At 41.2% G+C, this 21,027-nt stretch overlaps 1 protein-coding gene across 1 annotated transcript in view; it reads left to right on the forward strand.

Annotated features, from left to right (window-relative positions):
* grik4 (glutamate receptor, ionotropic, kainate 4) overlaps window positions 1-21,027 on the forward strand; it is a 1,015,986-nt gene that overhangs the window by 916,975 nt on the left and 77,984 nt on the right. The window contains 1 exon segment of the mRNA XM_061878268.1: window positions 3,641-3,844. Within this exon segment, the coding sequence (XP_061734252.1) occupies window positions 3,641-3,844 (204 nt within the window).

A 21,027-nucleotide genomic window follows, 5' to 3' on the forward strand; every position in this document is an offset into this window, starting at 1 on the left:
GTGGAAGGAAATGTAATATAGTTGCAAATGCATTTGCAGGTTATCCATACATCTCTGTGCCATGTCTGCTTTAGCACCGCCGGTAATTAGCATGTTAGCATCGATTAGCGTAGCATGTTAGCATCAATTAGCTGGCAGTCAACATCAACAAAACTCACCTTTGTGATTTTGTTGACTATCGTTGCAAATGCATCTGCAGGTTATCCATACATCTCTGTGCCATGTCTGTCTTAGCATCGCCGGTCAAATGTGGAGACACTCCGGCACATTCAATGGGGGTCTGGCGGCAGACACTTTGGCATCTTCTTGCCAGTGGTGCAACTTGAATCCCTCCCTGTTAGTGTTGTTACACCCTCCGACAACACACCGACGAGGCATGATGTCTCCAAGGTTCCGAAAAATAGTCGAAAAAACGGAAAATAACAGAGCTGAGACCCAATGTTTACAATGTGTTGAAAATGAAAATGGCGGGTGTGTTACCTCGGCAACATCACATTCTGACGTCATTGCAAAAAGAGCGATAAACAGAAAGGCGTTTAATTCGCCAAAATTCACCCATTTAGAGTTTGGAAATCGGTAAAAAAAATAGATGGTCTTTTTTCTGCACCATCAAGGTATATATTGAATCTTACATAGGTCTGCTGATAATGTTCCCCTTTAAGTACATAACTCCACATGTGTTCATTCATAGTTTTGGTGCCTTCAATGACAATCGTACATACGCACATGCATACAAAAACCATACATACAAAGGTACATCCACCCAAACATTCCTTGTACAATCACATACATACTGTACATACACATGACCATACACTTATGCATACAATCACTCTTCAGCGAACATATATTTACACATTTAAGTGTACACAATCATACTTATATAAATACACACCCAATACATCACAAAACACGGCGCTTAACCTATTTTTACCAATGTAAAATGTCGATATAGTCCACTCCTTTATTTTTCCTCCCCTCTTTCTTTCTTGTTCTTTTGCAATTCAAGTTTTCATTACGTTTATGTATTGTTGCATTTGAAGCGATTGTCATGCTGATAATAGAGGCAATTATTGTTATTCATTATCAATATTTTTATTATCTGTTGGTATTATCGTTCCGTTGAAGTGCAATAATCTTCATTGTGATCACTGTTGTATTACTATCTACTTCACCATTGTGTTTTCCTTTGCATTTTTAGTATCTTATTTGTAAATTCAGTCGCGGCCAAACGTTTACATACTGTCAGGCTTGCCACTGACAGTTTGTTTGTGTTTTAGTTTTTCCTCTGTGTGTGTTTAGTATTTCCTGTTTTTAGTTCCTGTCAGCACTTTTATTTGGTCTGTTTCCTGTTTTTTTCCCTGTGCTCTGTTTCTCCTCAGATGCGGCTGATTGGCACTTGGCCACACCTGGTGTCAATCAGCCCACTCCTATTTGTACCTGTGTTTGTCCTCCAGTGAGTGCTGGATTATGTGGCTTGTCGATGACTTCCGTATTGTCGCTCCTGTCGTGTCGTTTCATGTCGAGTCATTGCAGCGTAGCAGTAAGCTATCTTTCGGTATATGTTTGTGGCTAACTGTTTCTTTTCCATTTTGTTTTCACTTTACAAGTAACAACTTCTGTTCTCGGTTTTGTTTTTGCTAGCTTCCCTGCTAAGTTCCTTTTTGTTTTCTAGCTTTCATGCTATAACCCTTAGTTTGTTATCCCCCTCGAGCGCACTTTGTGTTAGTACCCTTTTGTTTGTTGTTGTTCTATTATTTATATTAAATCATGTTTTCTCACTCCATGCCTGCCTCCATCTCTGCATCTTGGGGTTCTTCAACAATATATTCTGACACATACACTTGTAAAGAACATAATGTCATGGCGGTCTTGATTTTCCAATACTTTCTACAACTCTTATTTTTGTGTGATAGAGTGATTGGAGCACATACTTGTTGGTCACAAAAAACAATCATGAAGTAAGCAGATATGAACAAGTAAATTAATAATCCATTGTCTACCTCTTGTCCTTAATAATTTTGACAAAATATTACAATGGAAAATGACACAATATGTTACTGCATATGTCAGCAGACTAAATTAGGAGCGTTTGTTTTATCACTTACTACTAAAAGTCAAGTTGTCTTGTATGTTCACTATTTTATTTAAGGACTAACTTGCAATTAGAAACATATGCTTAATGTACCCTAAGATTTTTTGGTTAAAATAAAGGCAATAATGCCATTTTTTATTGTTCCCTTTATTTAGAAAAGTACCGAAAAGTATCAAAATACATTTTGGTACCGGCACCAACATTTTGGTATCGGGACAACACTATGGCAGACAGACCCACAAAAGTAACTGTGGAGCAAAATAAACACCAAATTTACACCAAAACATAGTTAACCTATTAAATGGACCACCAGGAAGTTTTAATGGTACATTAAAGGCCTACTGAAATGAGATGTTCTTATTTAAACGGGGATAGCAGGTCCATTCTATGTGTCATACTTCATCATTTTGCCATATTGCCATATTTTTGCTGAAAGGATTTAGTAGAGAACATCCACGATAAAGTTTGCAACTTTTGGTCACTAATAAAAAAGCCTTGCCTGTACCGGAAGTAGCAGACGATGTGCACGTGACGTCACGGGTTGTGGAGCTCCTCACATCTGAACATTGTTTATAATCATGGCCACCAGCAGCGAGAGCGATTCGGACCGAGAAAGCGACGATTTCCCCATTAATTTGAGCGAGAGATTTGTGGACAAGGAAAGTGAGAGTGAAGGACTAGAAAGAAAAAAAAAAGACTATACAGTGAGAGCGATTCAGATGTTATTACACAAATTTACTAGGATAATTCTGGAAAATCCCATGTCTGGTTATTGTCTTACTAATATTTTAGTGAGAGTATGTGGTCGTACCTGAACAACCTGAAGGTTTCTTCAGCACCAGTCGACTCGTGGTGGCGATGCCCATCTCTGCCCTTCGCAAGGGACCCTCTTCGAAACACAATCTTTCGAAATGATCGCTGCATAATACACTGTACTTTGTGTGTGTGGTCCAATCCAACCGTGTTCGCTTGACCGCTCTGTTCCATAGTGAAGCTTCACCGTCATCTTTCGGGAATGTAAACAATGAAACACTGGCTGTGTTTGTGTTGCTAAAGGCGGCCGCAATACACCGCTTCCCACCTACAGCTTTCTTCTTTGACGTCTCCATTATTCATTGAACAAATTGCCAAAGATTCAGCAACACAGAAGTTCAGAATACTGTGGAATTATGCGATGAAAAGAGACGACTTATAGCCGGGAACGATGCTGGAACAAAATATATTCGACAATCCGTGACGTCACGCGTACACGTCATCATACCGAGATGTTTCAGCAGGATATTTCGGCGCGAAATTTAAAATTGCAACTTAGTAAACTAAAAAGGCTGTATTGGCATGTGTTGCAATGTTAATATTTCATCATTGATATATAAACTATCAGACTGCGTGGTCGCTAGTAGTGGCTTTCAGTAGGCCTTTAAAATCCTCATAGGTCTCCGTAAAAATAAATATATTTTTTTTTTCTTTTTTGTCCAATAAAACATATCAATATTCATTCCAGAAGTTGCGTTAAGGTCTTACATGACTTTGTGTTTTGTCATTTAGGAGAACCCCTATGTGATGCTCCGGCCCAACCACCAGGACCTGGAGGGAAACGAGCGCTATGAAGGCTTCTGTGTGGACATGTTGAAGGAGCTGGCCGACATATTGAAGTTCAAGTATCGCATCCGCCTGGTGGGAGATGGCCTGTATGGTGTCCCCGGAGCTAACGGAACGTGGGCCGGCATGGTTGGAGAACTCATTTCCGGGGTATGTAAACACACGCAGGTGCTGTGTGGCGTAAAACTAACGTATTTATCGTGTCGAATATACATGGAGACACGCATAACTGAGGTACATCCTTAGGGTGCATACTTTACATTCAAATATAAATATATTAAGGTACCTTTTAGGCTGTGCTGGGTAGTAACCCATCACACCATGAATGGTTTAATGTGGACCCCAACTTAAAGAAGTTGAAAAACGTATTCAGGTGTTACCATTTAGTGATCAATTGTACGGAATATGTACTGTACGGTGCAATCTACTAATAATCAATTAATCAATCAAAAACAAGCTACATAGCTTGACTACATTTCCAAGTAGCCGGGCGGTAACTTAACTGCTTTTTGAAGCAGTACCGTTTTAAGTAGCTTAGCTATCTTTGGGACCCATGTCTGTATAACGTCCATAAAAGCTACTGGTGTGTATTCTGGTCTTGTCAGACCCTCCCGGGGCGGCTGGATCGAAAGAGACGTCGGAGACGCTTTGCTGAACAAAAAAGTTGCTTTATTACAAGCGAGAGTCCTTATACAGGACTGCAGTACCTGGAGGAGGTCAAGTCCAAAAGGAATTAGACACTCCTAACGTGGTGAAGCCAAACCATCCGTTTTATATTCCTCCTTCCTGTGTGTGTGCTAAGTCAGGAGAGCACATCCTGACCATAAAAGGAGATTGTGGAGGTCTTTGACCTAGATCCTCGTTTGCGTCACGGGAAACACCACACCCTGGCGCAGCGGTTACAACAGTTAAAAAAATGTTCACAATCAAGTGTTCAAAGTCTTTTAGCGTTTCAGCTCATGCAGAAGGTTGTCTCTTCAGTTTACTCTTTCGTCTGGCAGTCCCACTCTCGTTCGCCAGCCCCCTGTCCATGGTTTCCAACGCTGCTGATAAAGGGAACAGGTGATTGGATAACTCGTTCCAGCAGAGTTATCTACTCACTTGTCTGCTGCTTCATGGCCGGCCCCCTGCACACACCCCGCCCGCAGGGAACGCGCGGACCACGCCCCTCTCCACAGAGATGTTCGCGTGTAAGTGTCTGAAAAACAACTGCTTTAAGTCATACCTTAAATGGTGGCGTTGAGCTCGACAGGTAGTCTCTTCTGAAGGATAGGGCTATCACTTTTGCATTCCAAACTCCCAATTAGTTAAAGTGAAGTTAAAGTACCCGTGATTGTCTCACACACACTCGGTGTGGCAAAATTATTCTCTGCATTCGACCCATCCCCCTTGATCACCCCCTGGGAGGTGAGGGGAGCAGTGAGCAGCAGCGGTGGGGCCTCTTTCCTCGTTATCTATTCCTACGAGAAGTGATCCAATCCACCTGCGAATATCAAACCAAGGGGCCTTATTTTATTATGTGCTCTAACTCAAATACCAATATCTAATTCAACTTAAACTCGGTGGTTTGCTTTCTCCAAGATGAATATGAACATTCACCATATGCAAAACATAATTTGAATTAATTAATTCCCTTCACTACAAAGAGGGAAAGTGGACTGCAAATCCCTCCAACCATTACTGTTTGTCCCTTTCGGGGATTCAGCGGTGGATGGGGGGGGGGGGGGGCATAAATACAGAGAAACTCCATGATGATCAATGTGGTTTACGAATGAGAAAATCCATGATGGTTAGCCGGTTTAAGTAAGGTAAGTCACGATTGGCTAAAGTCAGGGCCAATCAGAGGCAAGATAGCGTGGGTCAATTGCACTTTAATACTAGGAAGCTAAATAATGATTAGATTTATGTAGCGCTTTTATAGACATTCAAAGCACTTCAGAGAGAACTGAGGAGCCATCATTCATTTACTCCACATCCCAACACATTGCCTGCAGCGATGGTAGAAACCACATGAGGCGAGGGTCTGGTTTAAATAACTGTCTTTCTTCCTGAGTGCATCAGTAGGCCACTTATCGGAACTTTTAATTTATTTGACATTATTTTCAACATTTAATAAACGTTCTGTTCAGTTCTGGCTGATGTTGCGTTTGGACCAGATGCTCCTTCGAGGGAATTTAAGTTGCTGGTCAATCCCAAGTTCTTTTGATGACACATAAGCTGATTTTAAATGATCACCCAGAACAGAATATGTATTTTGCAATTTATTCCAAAGCTTTGGAGAGCCCAACCTAAAAAACAACACATTGAAATCGCGTCGCCTAGTTGATCTGAAAACCTTACGGAAGCGCTGTCTTCTTCAATATATCCCTCGCCCCCACCCACCGGAACGAATACACATGTCTATTGTCCTCCTTAACTGGGCACAGGATGAGATAAGAAGGGAGTATTGCTACTCTTTACATTCCTAATGCCGAGGTTAACTTGCAGTGTACCATAGACATGAGATTATAAAATGGAAAGAGTATAAATGGAAAACACTAGCTATAGGAAGAAATAATTATTGAATATGGATATATGTAGATATCTATCGCCGTCACTGACTAACAGCTGTGTGGGCAAACCACTCAGGGAGGCAGGAGGAGATGGGAAAGTGTCGTTGGTGCAGATTTCTCCATGCTGCTTAGTGAACACCGGTATACAAGTGTCCTGGGCATGACATTAAAGTGCACCCGGCAGTGGAGGCTCCTCTATGGGGGTCTTGGGGCACTAGGAAGTTAACCCCTTTACTACTGTTACCTAGACTGACCATACGTCCTCTTTTCCCCGGACATGTCCTCTCTTGCGGGCCTGTCCGGGCAGTCCGGGCGGGGTTTCTTAAATGCTTCACGTCTGGTGTTTTGAGTCAGGGTTGCGTGTATTTTCAATGTACGTACAGGGTTAAGAAGTGGTTAAATAATTAAACAAATTGTGAAGGTGTGCGCACGCACCAGAATTTGTTAGGGAAGGGCAGAGAGAGCAAGATACTGGATTGGCTGTTAGGCATATTTGCTCAACAGCCATACAGGTCACACTGAAGGTGGCCGCATAAACAACTTTAACACTGTTACAAATATGCGCCACAGTGTTAACCCACACCAAACAAGAACGACAAACACATTTCGGGAGAACATCCGCACCGTAACACAACAGAACAAATACCCAGAACCACTTGCAGCACTAACTCTTCGGAGACGCTACAATATACAAACCCCCCGATTACGTCACATTAAATATTCCTCTTTGAAAAACAAATTGGTGAAATATTTTACATATTTTGTGTGTTTGCCACAAAAAACATAGTTTTGTTTGACAAAAAAAGCGGAAAACAAACAAACATAACAAAAACAACATAAAAAAAACTTAAAACATTTTGAAATGAGGAATAGATCTGAAGTTGATGTAGAGATTTAAGCGTTAAATATAAAATGTATGAATGCCCGGGCACACCATTATCATCATTTCATGACCGAAGCAAAAGCCTTTTTACCACTTTCCATACACAATGCAGACTCAAAGTGCTTCACCGACAACAAAGTGAAACGAAAGAAAATAAAAGCAAAATTAAAATGCAGACAATAAAAATAAAAACAGTGTGGACGTTAAAAGTTAAAAGATTAAAAGATTTAGCTGAACGCTAAGGTGAACATAAAAGTGTTCAGTCTAGTTTTAAAAGTAGTCACAGTTGGGGAAAGTCTGACATCTTCGGGAAGTTTATTCCAGCTATTTTTTGTGCAGTGACTGGATGATGCTCTCCCTTGATTTGAGTTTACTCTGGGAACCTCGAACAAATTGGTCTGAGAAGATCTTAGTGATCTAGAGCAGTGGTCCCCAACCACCGGGCCGCAGAAGAATGTTTTATTAATTTTTATTTAAAAAAAAATATATATATATATACTATATATTTTTTTTTTAATTAAATCAACATAAGAAACACAATATACACTTACAATTAGTGCACCAACCACAAAAACCTCCCTTTTTCATGAAAAAGGGGAAAAAAAAAAAAAAAAACCATGATCCTTCTAAGTCTTGTTACATTTTTGGTGGTGATAGTAGGCCGATTTTGTTACTGATTAGATGTGACTGTCGAAATGTAAATCAGAATCTAAAATAACCCCGAGATTTCTGGCTTTATTTGAGGTTTTCAGGGACATTGATTGAAGGTGTTGAATGACTTTAAACCTATCTTTTTTAGCACCAAAAACAATTATCTCAGTTTTATTATTTATTTTAATGAATTAAGTAACATTTATGACAACCTTTTTCCAAAACACAACATAGAATGTGAGATATAACAGCACATTGCATACGTTTATCATTTGTTTTCAAAACGCTTACAAAAAAGTGGGACCCCAAAAATTTACCGTGGGACCCCATTTGTATGACTTGATGGGGTCCATAAGACCCCATTTTGAAAATTCCTAGCGCCAACACTGCTGTCAACAGAGGAGAAAAAATGCTTTATTTAAATAAAAATACTATTTATAAAGCCAGTTCAAGTATCATTGGAAAATGTTCACCTCGTCCCGGCCTTGGCGTTCATATATGTGTCCTCTTTTAGGGATTTCACAATATGGTCAGCCTACTGTTCCCCCAGGTGGCCCTTTAAAGGGGAACATTATCACAATTTCAAAAGGGTTAAAAACAATAAAAATCAGTTCCCAGTGGCTTGTTGTATTTTTTGAAGTTTTTTTCAAAATTTTACCGGTCCCGGAATATCCCTAAATAAAGCTTTAAAGTTCTTGATTTTCGCTATTTGCGATGTGACTGTCCATTTCCCTGTGACGTCATACAGTGCTGCCAATACAAACAACATGGAGGTTACCACAGCAAGATATAGCAACATTAGCTCGGATTCAGACTCGGATTTCAGCGGCTTAAGCGATTCAACAGATTACGCATGTATTGAAACGGATGGTCGGAATATGGAGGCAGATAGCGAAAACGAAATTTGAAGAAGAAATTGAAGCTATTGAGCGAATGGCTATTGACGCTATTCGGCCATAGCGTGGGTGTACCTAATGAAGTGGCCCATAGCATGGCTGCCTTATTAGCATCGCCGGTAAAATGTGCGGACCAAACGATCAGGACTTTCCCATCTTGTGACACTGGAGCAACTTAAATCCGTCAATTGGTAAGTGTTTGTTTCGCATTAAATGTGGGTATCTAGTTTCAAATGTACATAAATCTAGCGTAAATAGCATGTTAGCATCGATTAGCGTAGCATGTTAGCATCGATTAGCTGGCAGTCATGCTGCGACCAAATATGTCTGATTAGCACATAAGTCAACAAAACTCACCTTTGTGATTTGGTTGACTTAATGGTTGCAAATGCATCTGCAGGTTATCCATACATCTCTGTGCCATGTCTGTCTTAGCATCGCCGGTCAAATGTGGAGACACTCTGGTACATTCAATGGGGGTCTGGCGGCAGATTTCTTGCCAGTGGTGCAACTTGAATCCCTCCCTGTTAGTGTTGTTACACCCTCCGACAACACACCCACCAGGCATGATGTCTCCAAGGTTCCAAAAAATAGTCGAAAAAACGGAAAATAACAGAGCTGAGACCCGGTGTTTGCAATGTGTTGAAAATGAAAATGGCGGGTGTGTTACCTCGGTGACGTCACGTTCTGACGTCATCGCTAAAAGAGCGATAAACAGAAAGGCGTTTAATTCGCCAAAATTCACCCATTTAGAGTTCGGAAATCGGTTAAAAAAATACATGATCTTTTTTCTGCACCATCAAGGTATATATTGACGCTTGCATAGGTTTGGTGATAATGTTCCCCTTTAAATAAACATACTATTTCTAAAGCAAGTTCAAGTATCATTGGAAAATGTTCACCTCGTCCCGGCCTTGACGTGCATACATGTGTCCTCTTTTAGGGATTTCACAATATGGTCAGCCTACCTTTCCCCAGGTGGCCCTTGGCAAAGGCCTAGTACCTGACTGAACAGATGTTTATTGGGATAAGGTCAACATCTGTTCAGTATTTTATCATAAAAGTGTGTGATTGGGAGGCATTAAAAGCCACATCAGACCCACAAACGCTGGCTGAGTAACAACAATATGAACACCACACAAGGGATTAAAGTGGGACGGAATATTTTTTGGATAGCCTGTTTTTTTTTTTGGTCCAATGAGTGACAACATTCATTTTGTTGTGGGGTTAAAATGCAATAATTAGCCTTGAGGAACACTAAAATGTCAACGTCTCAGCTGGCCTTTAAAAAGTGTGTTTTCATGCTGAATGACTCATGTTTTTATTGTGGCAGCTCTAAAGGGGAGGTCATGAGGCTGTGTCGAGCCCCACTACCAAAATAAGTTTTTAAGTGTATTTCTTTTTATTATTTCTTTTTTTTCAAACATGCTACGTGTACCAAAGTAAATGATCTACAAACCCTGTTTCCATATGAGTTGGGAAATTGTGTTAGATGTAAATATAAACAGAATACAATGATTTGCAAATCCTTTTCAACCCATATTCAGTTGAATATGCTACAAAGACAACATATTTGATGTTCAAACGCAAAAACTTTATTTTTATTTGCAAACAATCATTACCTTAGAATTTCATGGCTGCAACATGTGCCAAAGTAGTTGGAAAAGGGCATGTTCACCACTGTGTTACATCACCTTTTCTTTTAACAACACTCAATAAATGTTTGGGAACTGAGGAAACTAATTGTTGAAGCTTTGAAAGTGGAATTCGTTCTCATTCTTGTTTTATGTAGAGCTTCAGTCCTTCAACAGTCCGGGGTCTCCGCTGTCGTATTTTAGTCCACATTTCAAATTGTTTTTGGAAACTATGGACATTTGTGTCCTCTGTAACAAAGAGGAAAAGAACCATTCGGATTGTTATAGGCGCAAACTGTAAAAGCCAGCATCTGTGATGGTATGGGGGTGTATTAGTGCCCAAGGCATGGGTAACTTACACATCTGTGAAGGCACCATTAATGCTGAAAGGTCCATACAGGTTTTAGAGCAACATATGTTGTCATCCAAGCGACGTTATCATGGACGCCCCTGCTTATTTCAGCAAGACAATGCCACACCACGTGTTACAACAGCGTGTAAAAGAGTGCGGGTACTAGACTGGCCTGCCTGTAGTCCGGAGCTGTCTCCCATTGGAAATTTTGAAGCCTAAATTACGACAACAGAGACCCTGGACGGTTGAACAACTGAAGCTCTACATAAAACAAGAATGGGAAAGAATACCACCTGAAAAGCTTCAAAAATGTATTTCCTCGGTTCCCAAACATTTATTGAGTGTTGTCAAAAGAAAGGGTGATGTAACACAGTGGTGAACATGCTCTTTCCCAACTACTTTGGCATGTGTTGCAGCCATGAAATTCTAAGTTAATTATTATTTGCAACCCATATTCAACTAAATATGGGTTGAAAAGGATTTACAAATCATTGTATTCTGTTTTTATTTACATCTAACACAATTTCCCAACTCATATGAAAACGGGGTTTATAAAATTGCTTCAATGTCAGAATTATTCGGTACATTAGGCACTAGGTTATTGGGTGAGTTTTGTGAAAAATAAAATATTTTAAGTGTGCCTTATAGTCCGGAAAATACGGTGATAGCTCAATGCTTTGCAATATTGTTTAATGTCTTGCAATTGTCTTACAAGAAGATTAACTCCATACCTGGTGGTGGCATCCATGCTTAAAGGGGAACATTATCAGCAGACCTATGTAAGCGTCAATATATACCTTGATGGTGCAGAAAAAAGACCATCTATTTTTTTAACCGATTTCCGAACTCTAAATGGGTGAATTTTGGCGAATTAAACGCCTTTCTGTTTATCGCACTGGAGGCGATGACGTCAGAACGTGACGTCGCCAATGTAACACAGCCACCATTTTCATTTTCACATTACAAACACCGGGTCTCAGCTCTGTTATTTTCATTATTTTTGACTATTTTTTGGAACCTTGGAGACATCATGCCTCGTGGGTGTGTTGTCGGAGGGTGTAACAACACTAACAGGGAGGGATTCAAGTTGCACCACTGGCCCCAAGATGCCAAAGTGTCTGCCGCCAGACCCCCATTGAATGTGCCAGAGTGTCTCCACATTTGACCGGCGATGCTAAAGCAGACATGGCACAGAGATGTATGGATAACCTGCAGATGCATTTGCAACAATAGTCAACGAAATCACAAAGGTGAGTTTTGTTGATGTTGACTGCCAGCTAATCGATGCTAACATGCTACGCTAATCGATGCTAACATGCTATTTACCGGCGGTGCTAAAGCAGACATGGCACAGAGATGTCTGGATAACCTGCAGATGCATTTGCAACTATATTACGTTTCCTTCCATTCACATTTAATGCGAGACAAACACTTACCAATCGACGGATTTAAAGTTGCTCCAGTGTCAAAAGATGCAAAAGTCCTGATCGTTTGGTCCGCACATTTTACCGGCGATGCTAACGCAGCTATTCGGCCATGCTATGGCTATGAATAGCGTCAATAGCTATTTGCTCAATAGCTTCAGTTTCTTCTTCAATACTTTCATACTCCAACCATCTGTTTCAATACATGCGTAATCTGTTGAATCGCTTAAGTCGCTGAAATCCGAGTTTGAATCCGAGCTAATGTCGCTATATCTTGCTGTGGTATTCCCATTGTTTGTTTACATTGGCAGCACTGTGTGACCATCCATCCATCCATCCATTTTCTACCGCTTATTCCCTTTTGGGGTCGCGGGGGGCGCTGGCGCCTATCTCAGCTACAATCGGGCGGAAGGCAGGGTACACCCTGGACAAGTCGCCACCTCATCGCAGGGCCAACACAGATAGACAGACAACATTCACACACACATTCACACACTAGGGCCAATTTAGTGTTGCCAATCAACCTATCCCCAGGTGCATGTCTTTGGAAGTGGGAGGAAGCCGGAGTACCCGGAGGGAACCCACGCATTCACGGGGAGAACATGCAAACTCCACACAGAAAGATCCCGAGCCTGGATTTGAACCCAGGACTGCAGGACCTTTGTACACTGTGTGACGTCACAGGGAAATGGATAGTGTCTTCGCAGAGAGTCGAAAATAAGGCACTTTAAAGCTTTATTTAGGGATATTCCGAGACCGGTAACATTTTGAAAAAAACTTCAAAAAATACAACAAGCCACTGGGAACTGATTTTTATTGTTTTTAACCCTTTTGAAATTGTGATAATATTCCCCTTTAACTACTGTGGTAGCGTCTGCTGGGGTAGACTTACGGTTTTATGGGCGCTACCCTTGCAGAACCAGGTGCCAAACCCTGAAAATAAAAGTCTGGACACGCCACTGAGCACAAGAAAGAAAGCGCAGCAAGAGTGACAGAAGACAGCCTGAGGTTAGTCGGGGACAATAGTACCTGTGTACCCTGCCAGGGTTAGTAATAGTACCTGTGTACCCTGCCAGGGTTAGTAATAGTACCTGTGTACCCTGCCAGGGTTAGTAATAGTACCTGTGTACCCTGCCAGGGTTAGTAATAGTACCTGTGTACCCTGCCAGGGTTAGTAATAGTACCTGTGTACCCTGCCAGGGTTAGTAATAGTACCTGTGTACCCTGCCAGGGTTAGTAATAGTACCTGTGTACCCTACCAGTGTTAGTAATAGTACCTGTGACCCTGCCAGTTTTAGTAATAGTACCTGTGTACCCTGCCAGTGTTAGTAATAGTACCTGTGTACCCTGCCAGGGTTAGTAATAGTACCTGTGTAGCCTGCCAGGGTTAGTAATAGTACCTGTGTACCCTGCCAGTGTTAGTAATAGTACCTGTGTACCCTGCCAGGGTTAGTAATAGTACCTGTGTAGCCTGCCAGGGTTAGTAATAGTACCTGTGTACCCTGCCAGGGTTAGTAATAGTACCTGTGTACCCTGCCAGGGTTAGTAATAGTACCTGTGTACCCTGCCAGGGTTAGTAATAGTACCTGTGTACCCTGCCAGTGTTAGTAATAGTACCTGTGTACCCTGCCAGGGTTAGTAATAGTACCTGTGTAGCCTGCCAGGGTTAGTAATAGTACCTGTGTACCCTGCCAGTGTTAGTAATAGTACCTGTGTACCCTGCCAGGGTTAGTAATAGTACCTGTGTACCCTGCCAGGGTTAGTAATAGTACCTGTGTACCCTGCCAGTGTTAGTAATAGTACCTGTGTACCCTGCCAGGGTTAGTAATAGTACCTGTGTAGCCTGCCAGGGTTAGTAATAGTACCTGTGTAGCCTGCCAGTGTTAGTAATAGTACCTGTGTACCCTGCCAGGGTTAGTAATAGTACCTGTGTAGCCTGCCAGGGTTAGTAATAGTACCTGTGTACCCTGCCAGGGTTAGTAATAGTACCTGTGTACCCTGCCAGGGTTAGTAATAGTACCTGTGTACCCTGCCAGGGCCGCTGTTGTACTGCACTACTTTGACAGCTGTCAGACAGCCTAACAATCCAGTCCAGAAAAACCCACTGTTTCCCAACATGTGTTTTTTTTTTCGAATAAAACTGAACCGGCAACATGGACTAGAAGGCATAACACAGCAGGCCGGCACAGAAACGCAGTTATCAATATTAATATTCCATTGTCACATAAATAATTCAGCCGCCGTTACGACCGCGCGTTCATCTCGCCAGAGGATCTGCCTTTGTAGAAATTGCCTCGACGGATGCTGCTCCCCGCCTGTGGTTGGTTTCCTTTCGGCGACGGGCGCGGAGCGATCAGACTTTCAAAACGACTGTGAGTTCTCAAAAAAAAAAATAAGAGAAAGGAAAAAGAAAGAAAGTAAAGATGAGGCGGAAGTTGGCTGATAATGACGAGGAGCGAAAGGCTACTTGTGTGTGAGCAGCAGAGGTGGGTAGAGTAGCCAGAAATTGTACTCAAGTAAGAGTACTGTTACTTTAGAGATGTATTACTCAAGTAAAAGTAAGGAGTAGTCACCCAAATATTTACTTGAGTAAGAGTAAAAAGTATGTTGTGAAAAAACTACTCAAGTACTGAGTAACTGATGAGTAACCTGTTTGTTTAATGATTACGGCAACCAATAATGCACAAGAACATAAAAATAGCAATGAGCAAATTCAGAGCCAGGAATATCTCTTAAGCAACTAAAACAATAATATATATTAAATAATAGTACATTAAAATAAGGCACATTGAGGCACAATAACTCAACAGCACCATAGGCTCAGTAGGTATTCATTGATTGATTGAAACTTGTATTAGTAGATTGCACAGTACAGTACATATTCCGTACAATTGACCACTAAATGGTAACACCCCAATAAGTTTTTCAACGTTTATCAATTACTTAATAAATGACCAAGTCGAGGTGATCTATCTCATATATATACATATACACACACACACATACACACACATATATATACAGTATATATATACTGTATATATATATACAGTATATAATTCATATTTATTTATTTTGCCGTTTTTGTTGACATGTTAAAGGTGTTTTAATGAATATACATGCATGTTTAACATATAGATTCCTATCTTTCATGAAGACAAGAATATGAGTTGGTGTATTACCTGATTCTGATGACTTGCATTGATTGGAATCAGACAGTATAGTGCTGATAACTTCCACGTTTTCAAATGGAGGAGAAAAAAAAGTTCCTCTTTTTTGTCTAATACAACATGAAACTCATTGGTTTTTGGCATCTTATTTGTCCAGCTTCCATATTGGTTTTTATACACTTTACAAGAAATACACTGGCGCCAATCTCCGTAGCTTGCTAGCTTGTTTGCGCTGGCTTTCGGAGACTCTTATTTTGTTAGCGCAGGCGCGATGGAGCGGCGCTTTTATTGTGACGACAGGAACTGTGCGATCAGTCTTTAGGCTTTTGACGGGAAGTACGGTTGAAATAAAAAGTGTCTTTTTTCCTTTACACTTTTGATTGGTTGATTGAAACTTGTATTAGTAGATTACACAGTACAGTACATATTCCGTACAATTGACCACTAAATGGTAACACCCCAATAAGTTTTTCAACTTGCTTGAATCGGGTTTTACGTGTGACGGTCATGTGACCACCTGGCTCTGTTTGATTGGTCCAAGGTCACCAGTGACTGCATGTGATTGGTGAAACGCAGGCATGTGTAGATCCTACTTTGAAAAGTACAATTTATCCCAAAAGTTACTCGAGTAGATGTAACGGAGTAAATGTAGCGTGTTACTACCCACCTCTGTCGAGCAGTTTGAGAAGGTGTAGAGCAGACATTGAGGCGGAGGACTGAGCAGGAGGTGATGGTCCAAAAGTCAGCCCTGTAAATGTAATTTAAAGTTTTTATTCAGTAGTGCAGTGCTTTGCAAATATTTAGTTTGGCCCCAGTGGTGGCCCGTGTGTTTCCCAACTACACTGTAAAAAGTCAGTTTTCAAAAACAAGAAACAAAAATACAAAAATGAGGGGTATTTTACTAGAATCAAGCCTAATACAGCGTGTCCTGCCTGTCTGGCAGACCGTCGGCTCCGCCTCTCCACAGGTTTAATAAAGGCCTACTGAAATGAGATTTTCTTATTTAAACGAGGATAGCAGGTCCGTTCTGGGCTTCACGGTGGAAGAGGGGTTAGTGCATCTGCCTCACAATACGAAGGTCCTGCAGTCCTGGGTTCAATCCCAGGCTCGGGATCTTTCTGTGTGGAATTTGCATGTCCTCCCCGTGACTGCGTGGGTTCCCTCCGGGTACTCCGGCTTCCTCCCACCTCCAAAGACATGCACCTGGGGATAGGCCCCTCCCACCTCCAAAGACATGCACCTGGGGATAGGCCCCTCCCACCTCCAAAGACATGCACCTGGGGATAGGTTGATTGGCAACACTAAATGGTCCCTAGTGTGTGAATGTTGTCTGTCTATCTGTGTTGGCCCTGCGATGAGATGGCGACTTGTCCAGGGTGTATACCGCCTTCCGCCTGATTGTAGCTGTGATAGGCACCAGCGACCCCAAAAAAAGGGAATAAGCGGTAGAAAATGGATGGATGGATAGCAGGTCCATTCTATGTGCACTGTAAAAGAAATTCTGTAAAAAAACGGTAATCTACTGGCAGTTACGGCTGCCAAACGAAAACCATAAATTTAAGTAAAACATTGCTACCACCAAACTCCGCCCACCCCACATCACCGCCCGCCTCCATGCGTCGGTTGAGGTGGGCGGGGTTTGGAGGTGGGGGTGTATATTGTAACACGTGGGATTCTGGGTAATTGTTCTCTTGTGTTTATGTTGTGTTACGGTGAAGATATTCACCTGAAATGTGTTTGTCATTCTTGTTTGATGCGGCTCCACAGTGTGGCGCATATTTGTAACAGTGTTAAAGTTGTTTGTACGGCCACCCTCAGTGTGACCTGTATGGCTGTTGGCTGTGATCAAGTATGTCTTGCAGTCACCAACTTATGTCATATTACACAGAAAAATGTTAAATAGTTAGTATGAGCATAAACTTTTATATAACAGGCTACATATATTTTTCAACTTGAATGTAAAAATACACATGAATATTAAAAAAATAAGATTTACCTTAAAATTACAAATAAAACTGTTAGTATGGACATAGACTTTTATATAACAAATTACATATTAAATGGAAGTTAATTACTGTAATTTTACATGAATTTGAAAGTAATTTGAGAAAACAGAAAATTATATGTATAATTAATTTGGTATTTTTCTGTAAAAAAAAATAGAAATATAAATAGTTTGTCATTACTGGCATATTACTTAAAATAACAGGTAGTTTGTTTATTTGCAGATAATGTCTTCAATGCTACAGTTTTATAACCTATTTAAAAAAATTGAAAAATTACAGTAGAAATTTAGAGTAAATTAACCATAAAAATAGGATTATTTTTTTTTACAGTGTGTCATCTCTGATCATTTTGCGATATTGCCATATTTTTGCTGAAAGGATTTAGTAGAGAACATCCACGATAAAGTTGGCAACTGGAGAAAAGCCCTGCCTCGAGCGGAAGTCGCAGACGATGACGTCACATGTTGATGGCTCCTCATATACTCACATGGATTTTAATGGGAGCCTCCAACAAAAAGAGCTATTCAGACCGGGAAAACGACAATTTCCCCATTAATTTGAGCGAGGATGAAAGATTCGTGATTGAGGATATTGATAGCGGCATACTATAAAAAAATATATATAAAACAAAACGCGATTGCAATCGCGTTACATTGAGACGGATTCATATGTTTTTAGACACATTTACTAGGATAATTCTGGTAAATCCCTTATCTTTCTATTGTGTTGTTAGTGTTATAGTGAGTTTAACAGTACCTGATAGTCGGAAGTGTACGTCCACGGCCGGGTGTTGACGCGCAGTGTCTCGGGGAAGTCGACGGTAGCTGTATGGACGACACAAGCTCAGCTGATCTCCGGTAAGAGGCGACTTTTTAACCACAATTTTCTCACCGAAACCTGCTGGTTGACATGTAGTCGAGATCCATGTCCGCTGTGATCCATAGTAAAGTTTCACCTCCGTGAATTTTAAACAAGGAATCACCGTGTGTTTGTGTGGCTAAAGGCTAAAGCTTCCCAACTCCATCTTTCTACTTTGACTTCTCCAATATTAATTGAACAAATTGCAAAAGATTCAGCAACACAGATGTCCAAAATACTATGTAATTATGCGGTTAAAGCAGACGACTTTTAGCTGTGTGTGTGTGCAACGCTCATATTTCCTAACAGCCCGTGACGTCACGCGTACACGTCATCATTACACCACCTTTTCAAGAAAAAAGTCCCGGGAAATTTAAAATTGTAATTTAGTAAACTAAAGCGGCCATATTGGCATGTGTTGCAATGTTAATATTTCATCATTGATATATAAACTATCAGACTGCGTGGTCGCTAGTAGTGGCTTTCAGTAGGCCTTTAATATAACATAGCTGCTTACTGTTCTTTTTAGCATACCGGTCTACAATAGTTTGGACCTCAAATCCTACTGAATAGCTCTTAATCTTCTTCCCTTTAGGCGATTTCAAATTACCGGTATTGACCTGGCGTTAATTCAAGGCAGGCGCATACTATAAATCAAATCAACTTTATTTATAAAGCACATTTAAAATGTACCACAGGGGTAGCCAAAGTGCTGTACAATGGGCAGGTTAAAAGATAATACGAGGACCGAGCAAACAACACAACACAAACAGAACATGATAAAAATAAATAAATAAAACATAAAAACAGGTTCACAGCAGGTGTATAATGGGGCGCCATTGCAGGATGGACATCACTCAGTGTTAAAAGCCAAGGAATAAAAGTATGTTTTTAAAGGGGAACATTATCACAATTTCAAAAGGGTTAAAAACAACAAAAGTCAGTTCCCAGTGGCTTGTTTTATTTTTCGAAGTTTTTTTCAAAATTTGACACCTCCCGCAATATCCCTAAAAAAAGCTTTAAAGTTCTGGATTTTCGCTATTTGCGATGCGGACTGTCTATTTCCCTGTGACATCATACAGGGCTGCCAATACAAACAACATGGCGGTTACCACAGCAAGATATAGCGACATTAGCTCGGATTCAGACTCGGATTTCAGCGGCTTAAGCGATTCAACAGATTACGCATGTATTGAAACAGATGGTCGGAGTATGGAGGCAGATAGCAAACAAAATTGAAGAAGAAACTGAAGCTAATGAGCGAATAGCTATTGACGCTATTCGCCCATAGTGTGGGTGTACCTAGTGAAGTGGCCCATAGCATGGCTGCCTTATTAGCATCACCGGTAAAATGTGCGGACCAAACGATCAGGACTTTCGCATCTTGTGACACTGGAGCAACTTAAATCCGCCGATTGGTAAGTGTTTGTTTCGCATTAAATGTGGGTATGTAGTTTCAAATGTACATACAGCTAGCGTAAATAGCATTTTAGCATCGATTAGCGTCGCATGTTAGCATCGATTAGCTGGCAGTCATGCTGCGACCAAATATGTCTGATTAGCACATAAGTCAACAACATCAACAAAACTCACCTTTGTGATTTGGTTGACTTAATGGTTGCAAATGCATCTGCAGGTTATCCATACATCTCTGTGCCATGTCTGTCTTAGCATCGCCGGTAAAATGTGAAGACACTCTGGCACATTCAATGGGGTCTGGCGGCAGATTTCTTGCCAGTGGTGCAACTTGAATCCCTCCCTGTTAGTGTTGTTACACCCTCCGACAACACACCCACCAGGCATGATGTCTCCAAGGTTCCAAAAAATAGTCAAAAAAACGGAAAATAACAGAGCTGAGACCCGGTGTTTTTAATGTGAAAATGAATATGGCGGGTGTGTTACCTCGGTGACGTCACGTTCTGACGTCATCGCTACAAGACCGATAAACAGAAAGGCGTTTAATTCGCCAAAATTCACCCATTTAGATTTCGGAAATCGGTTAAAAAAATACATGGTCTTGTTTCTGCAACATCAAGGTATATATTGACGCTTACATAGGTCTGCTGATAATGTTCCCCTTTAAGAGAGATTTAAAAACAAGAAGAGAGGAGGCTTGTCTAACACTCAGAGGTAGGTCGTTCCAGAGCTTGGGAGCAGCAGCTCTGTCACCTCTAAGCTTCAGCCTTGTGTCAGGGACCGTCAGTAGCAGCTGATCGGCTGATCTTAGGGATCGAGTGGGGCAGTAAGGCTGAAGGAGGTCGGAGAGATATGTTGGCGCGAGGTTGTTTAGACATTTAAAAGCAAATAGAAAGAGTTTAAAATTGATTGGATGACGCACAGGTAGCCGGTGAAGCGACGCTAATATAGAGGTGATGTGCTCACGTCTGCGGGTCTGTGTTAGCAGACCAGCAGCAGAGTTCTGCACGGCCTGGCTAAGGGCATTGCAGTAGTCTAAACCATTCCAGATGAAGTCGTGAATCAATTTCTCGAGGTCATGTCCTGACAGAAGCGGTTTCGCTTTTTTGAACGACGCTGCTGATTTGTTTTTCGAATTTAAAATCCGAGTCGAACTTTACTCCCAGGTTTGTGACACAGTCGCCTAGATACGGGGTCAGAGTGCCGAGGTCAACGTTGGGGGAGGGAGAGCGACTTGGACCGAACAACATAACTTCTGTTTTGTCTTCATTTAGGCTCAGGGAGTTAGCTGAAAGCCAGGCTTTGATGTCGTGCAGGCAGTCAATGAGACGTTGAACTGTGTTATACTATATTCAAGGAAATACGGTAAACCTCTGCAACCATTGCAAGCTTATTAACATTAAAGGAAAGAACACACTAGTCTCTCCTGGTCTTCCACAGTGGTTACAGTGAAGCCAAGTGCTACATCTACTGGTATGGCAAAAAGAACCC

This window comes from Nerophis ophidion, linkage group LG18 (genome assembly GCF_033978795.1).
Source record: "Nerophis ophidion isolate RoL-2023_Sa linkage group LG18, RoL_Noph_v1.0, whole genome shotgun sequence".
In the NCBI taxonomy this organism is placed as follows: domain Eukaryota; kingdom Metazoa; phylum Chordata; class Actinopteri; order Syngnathiformes; family Syngnathidae; genus Nerophis; species Nerophis ophidion.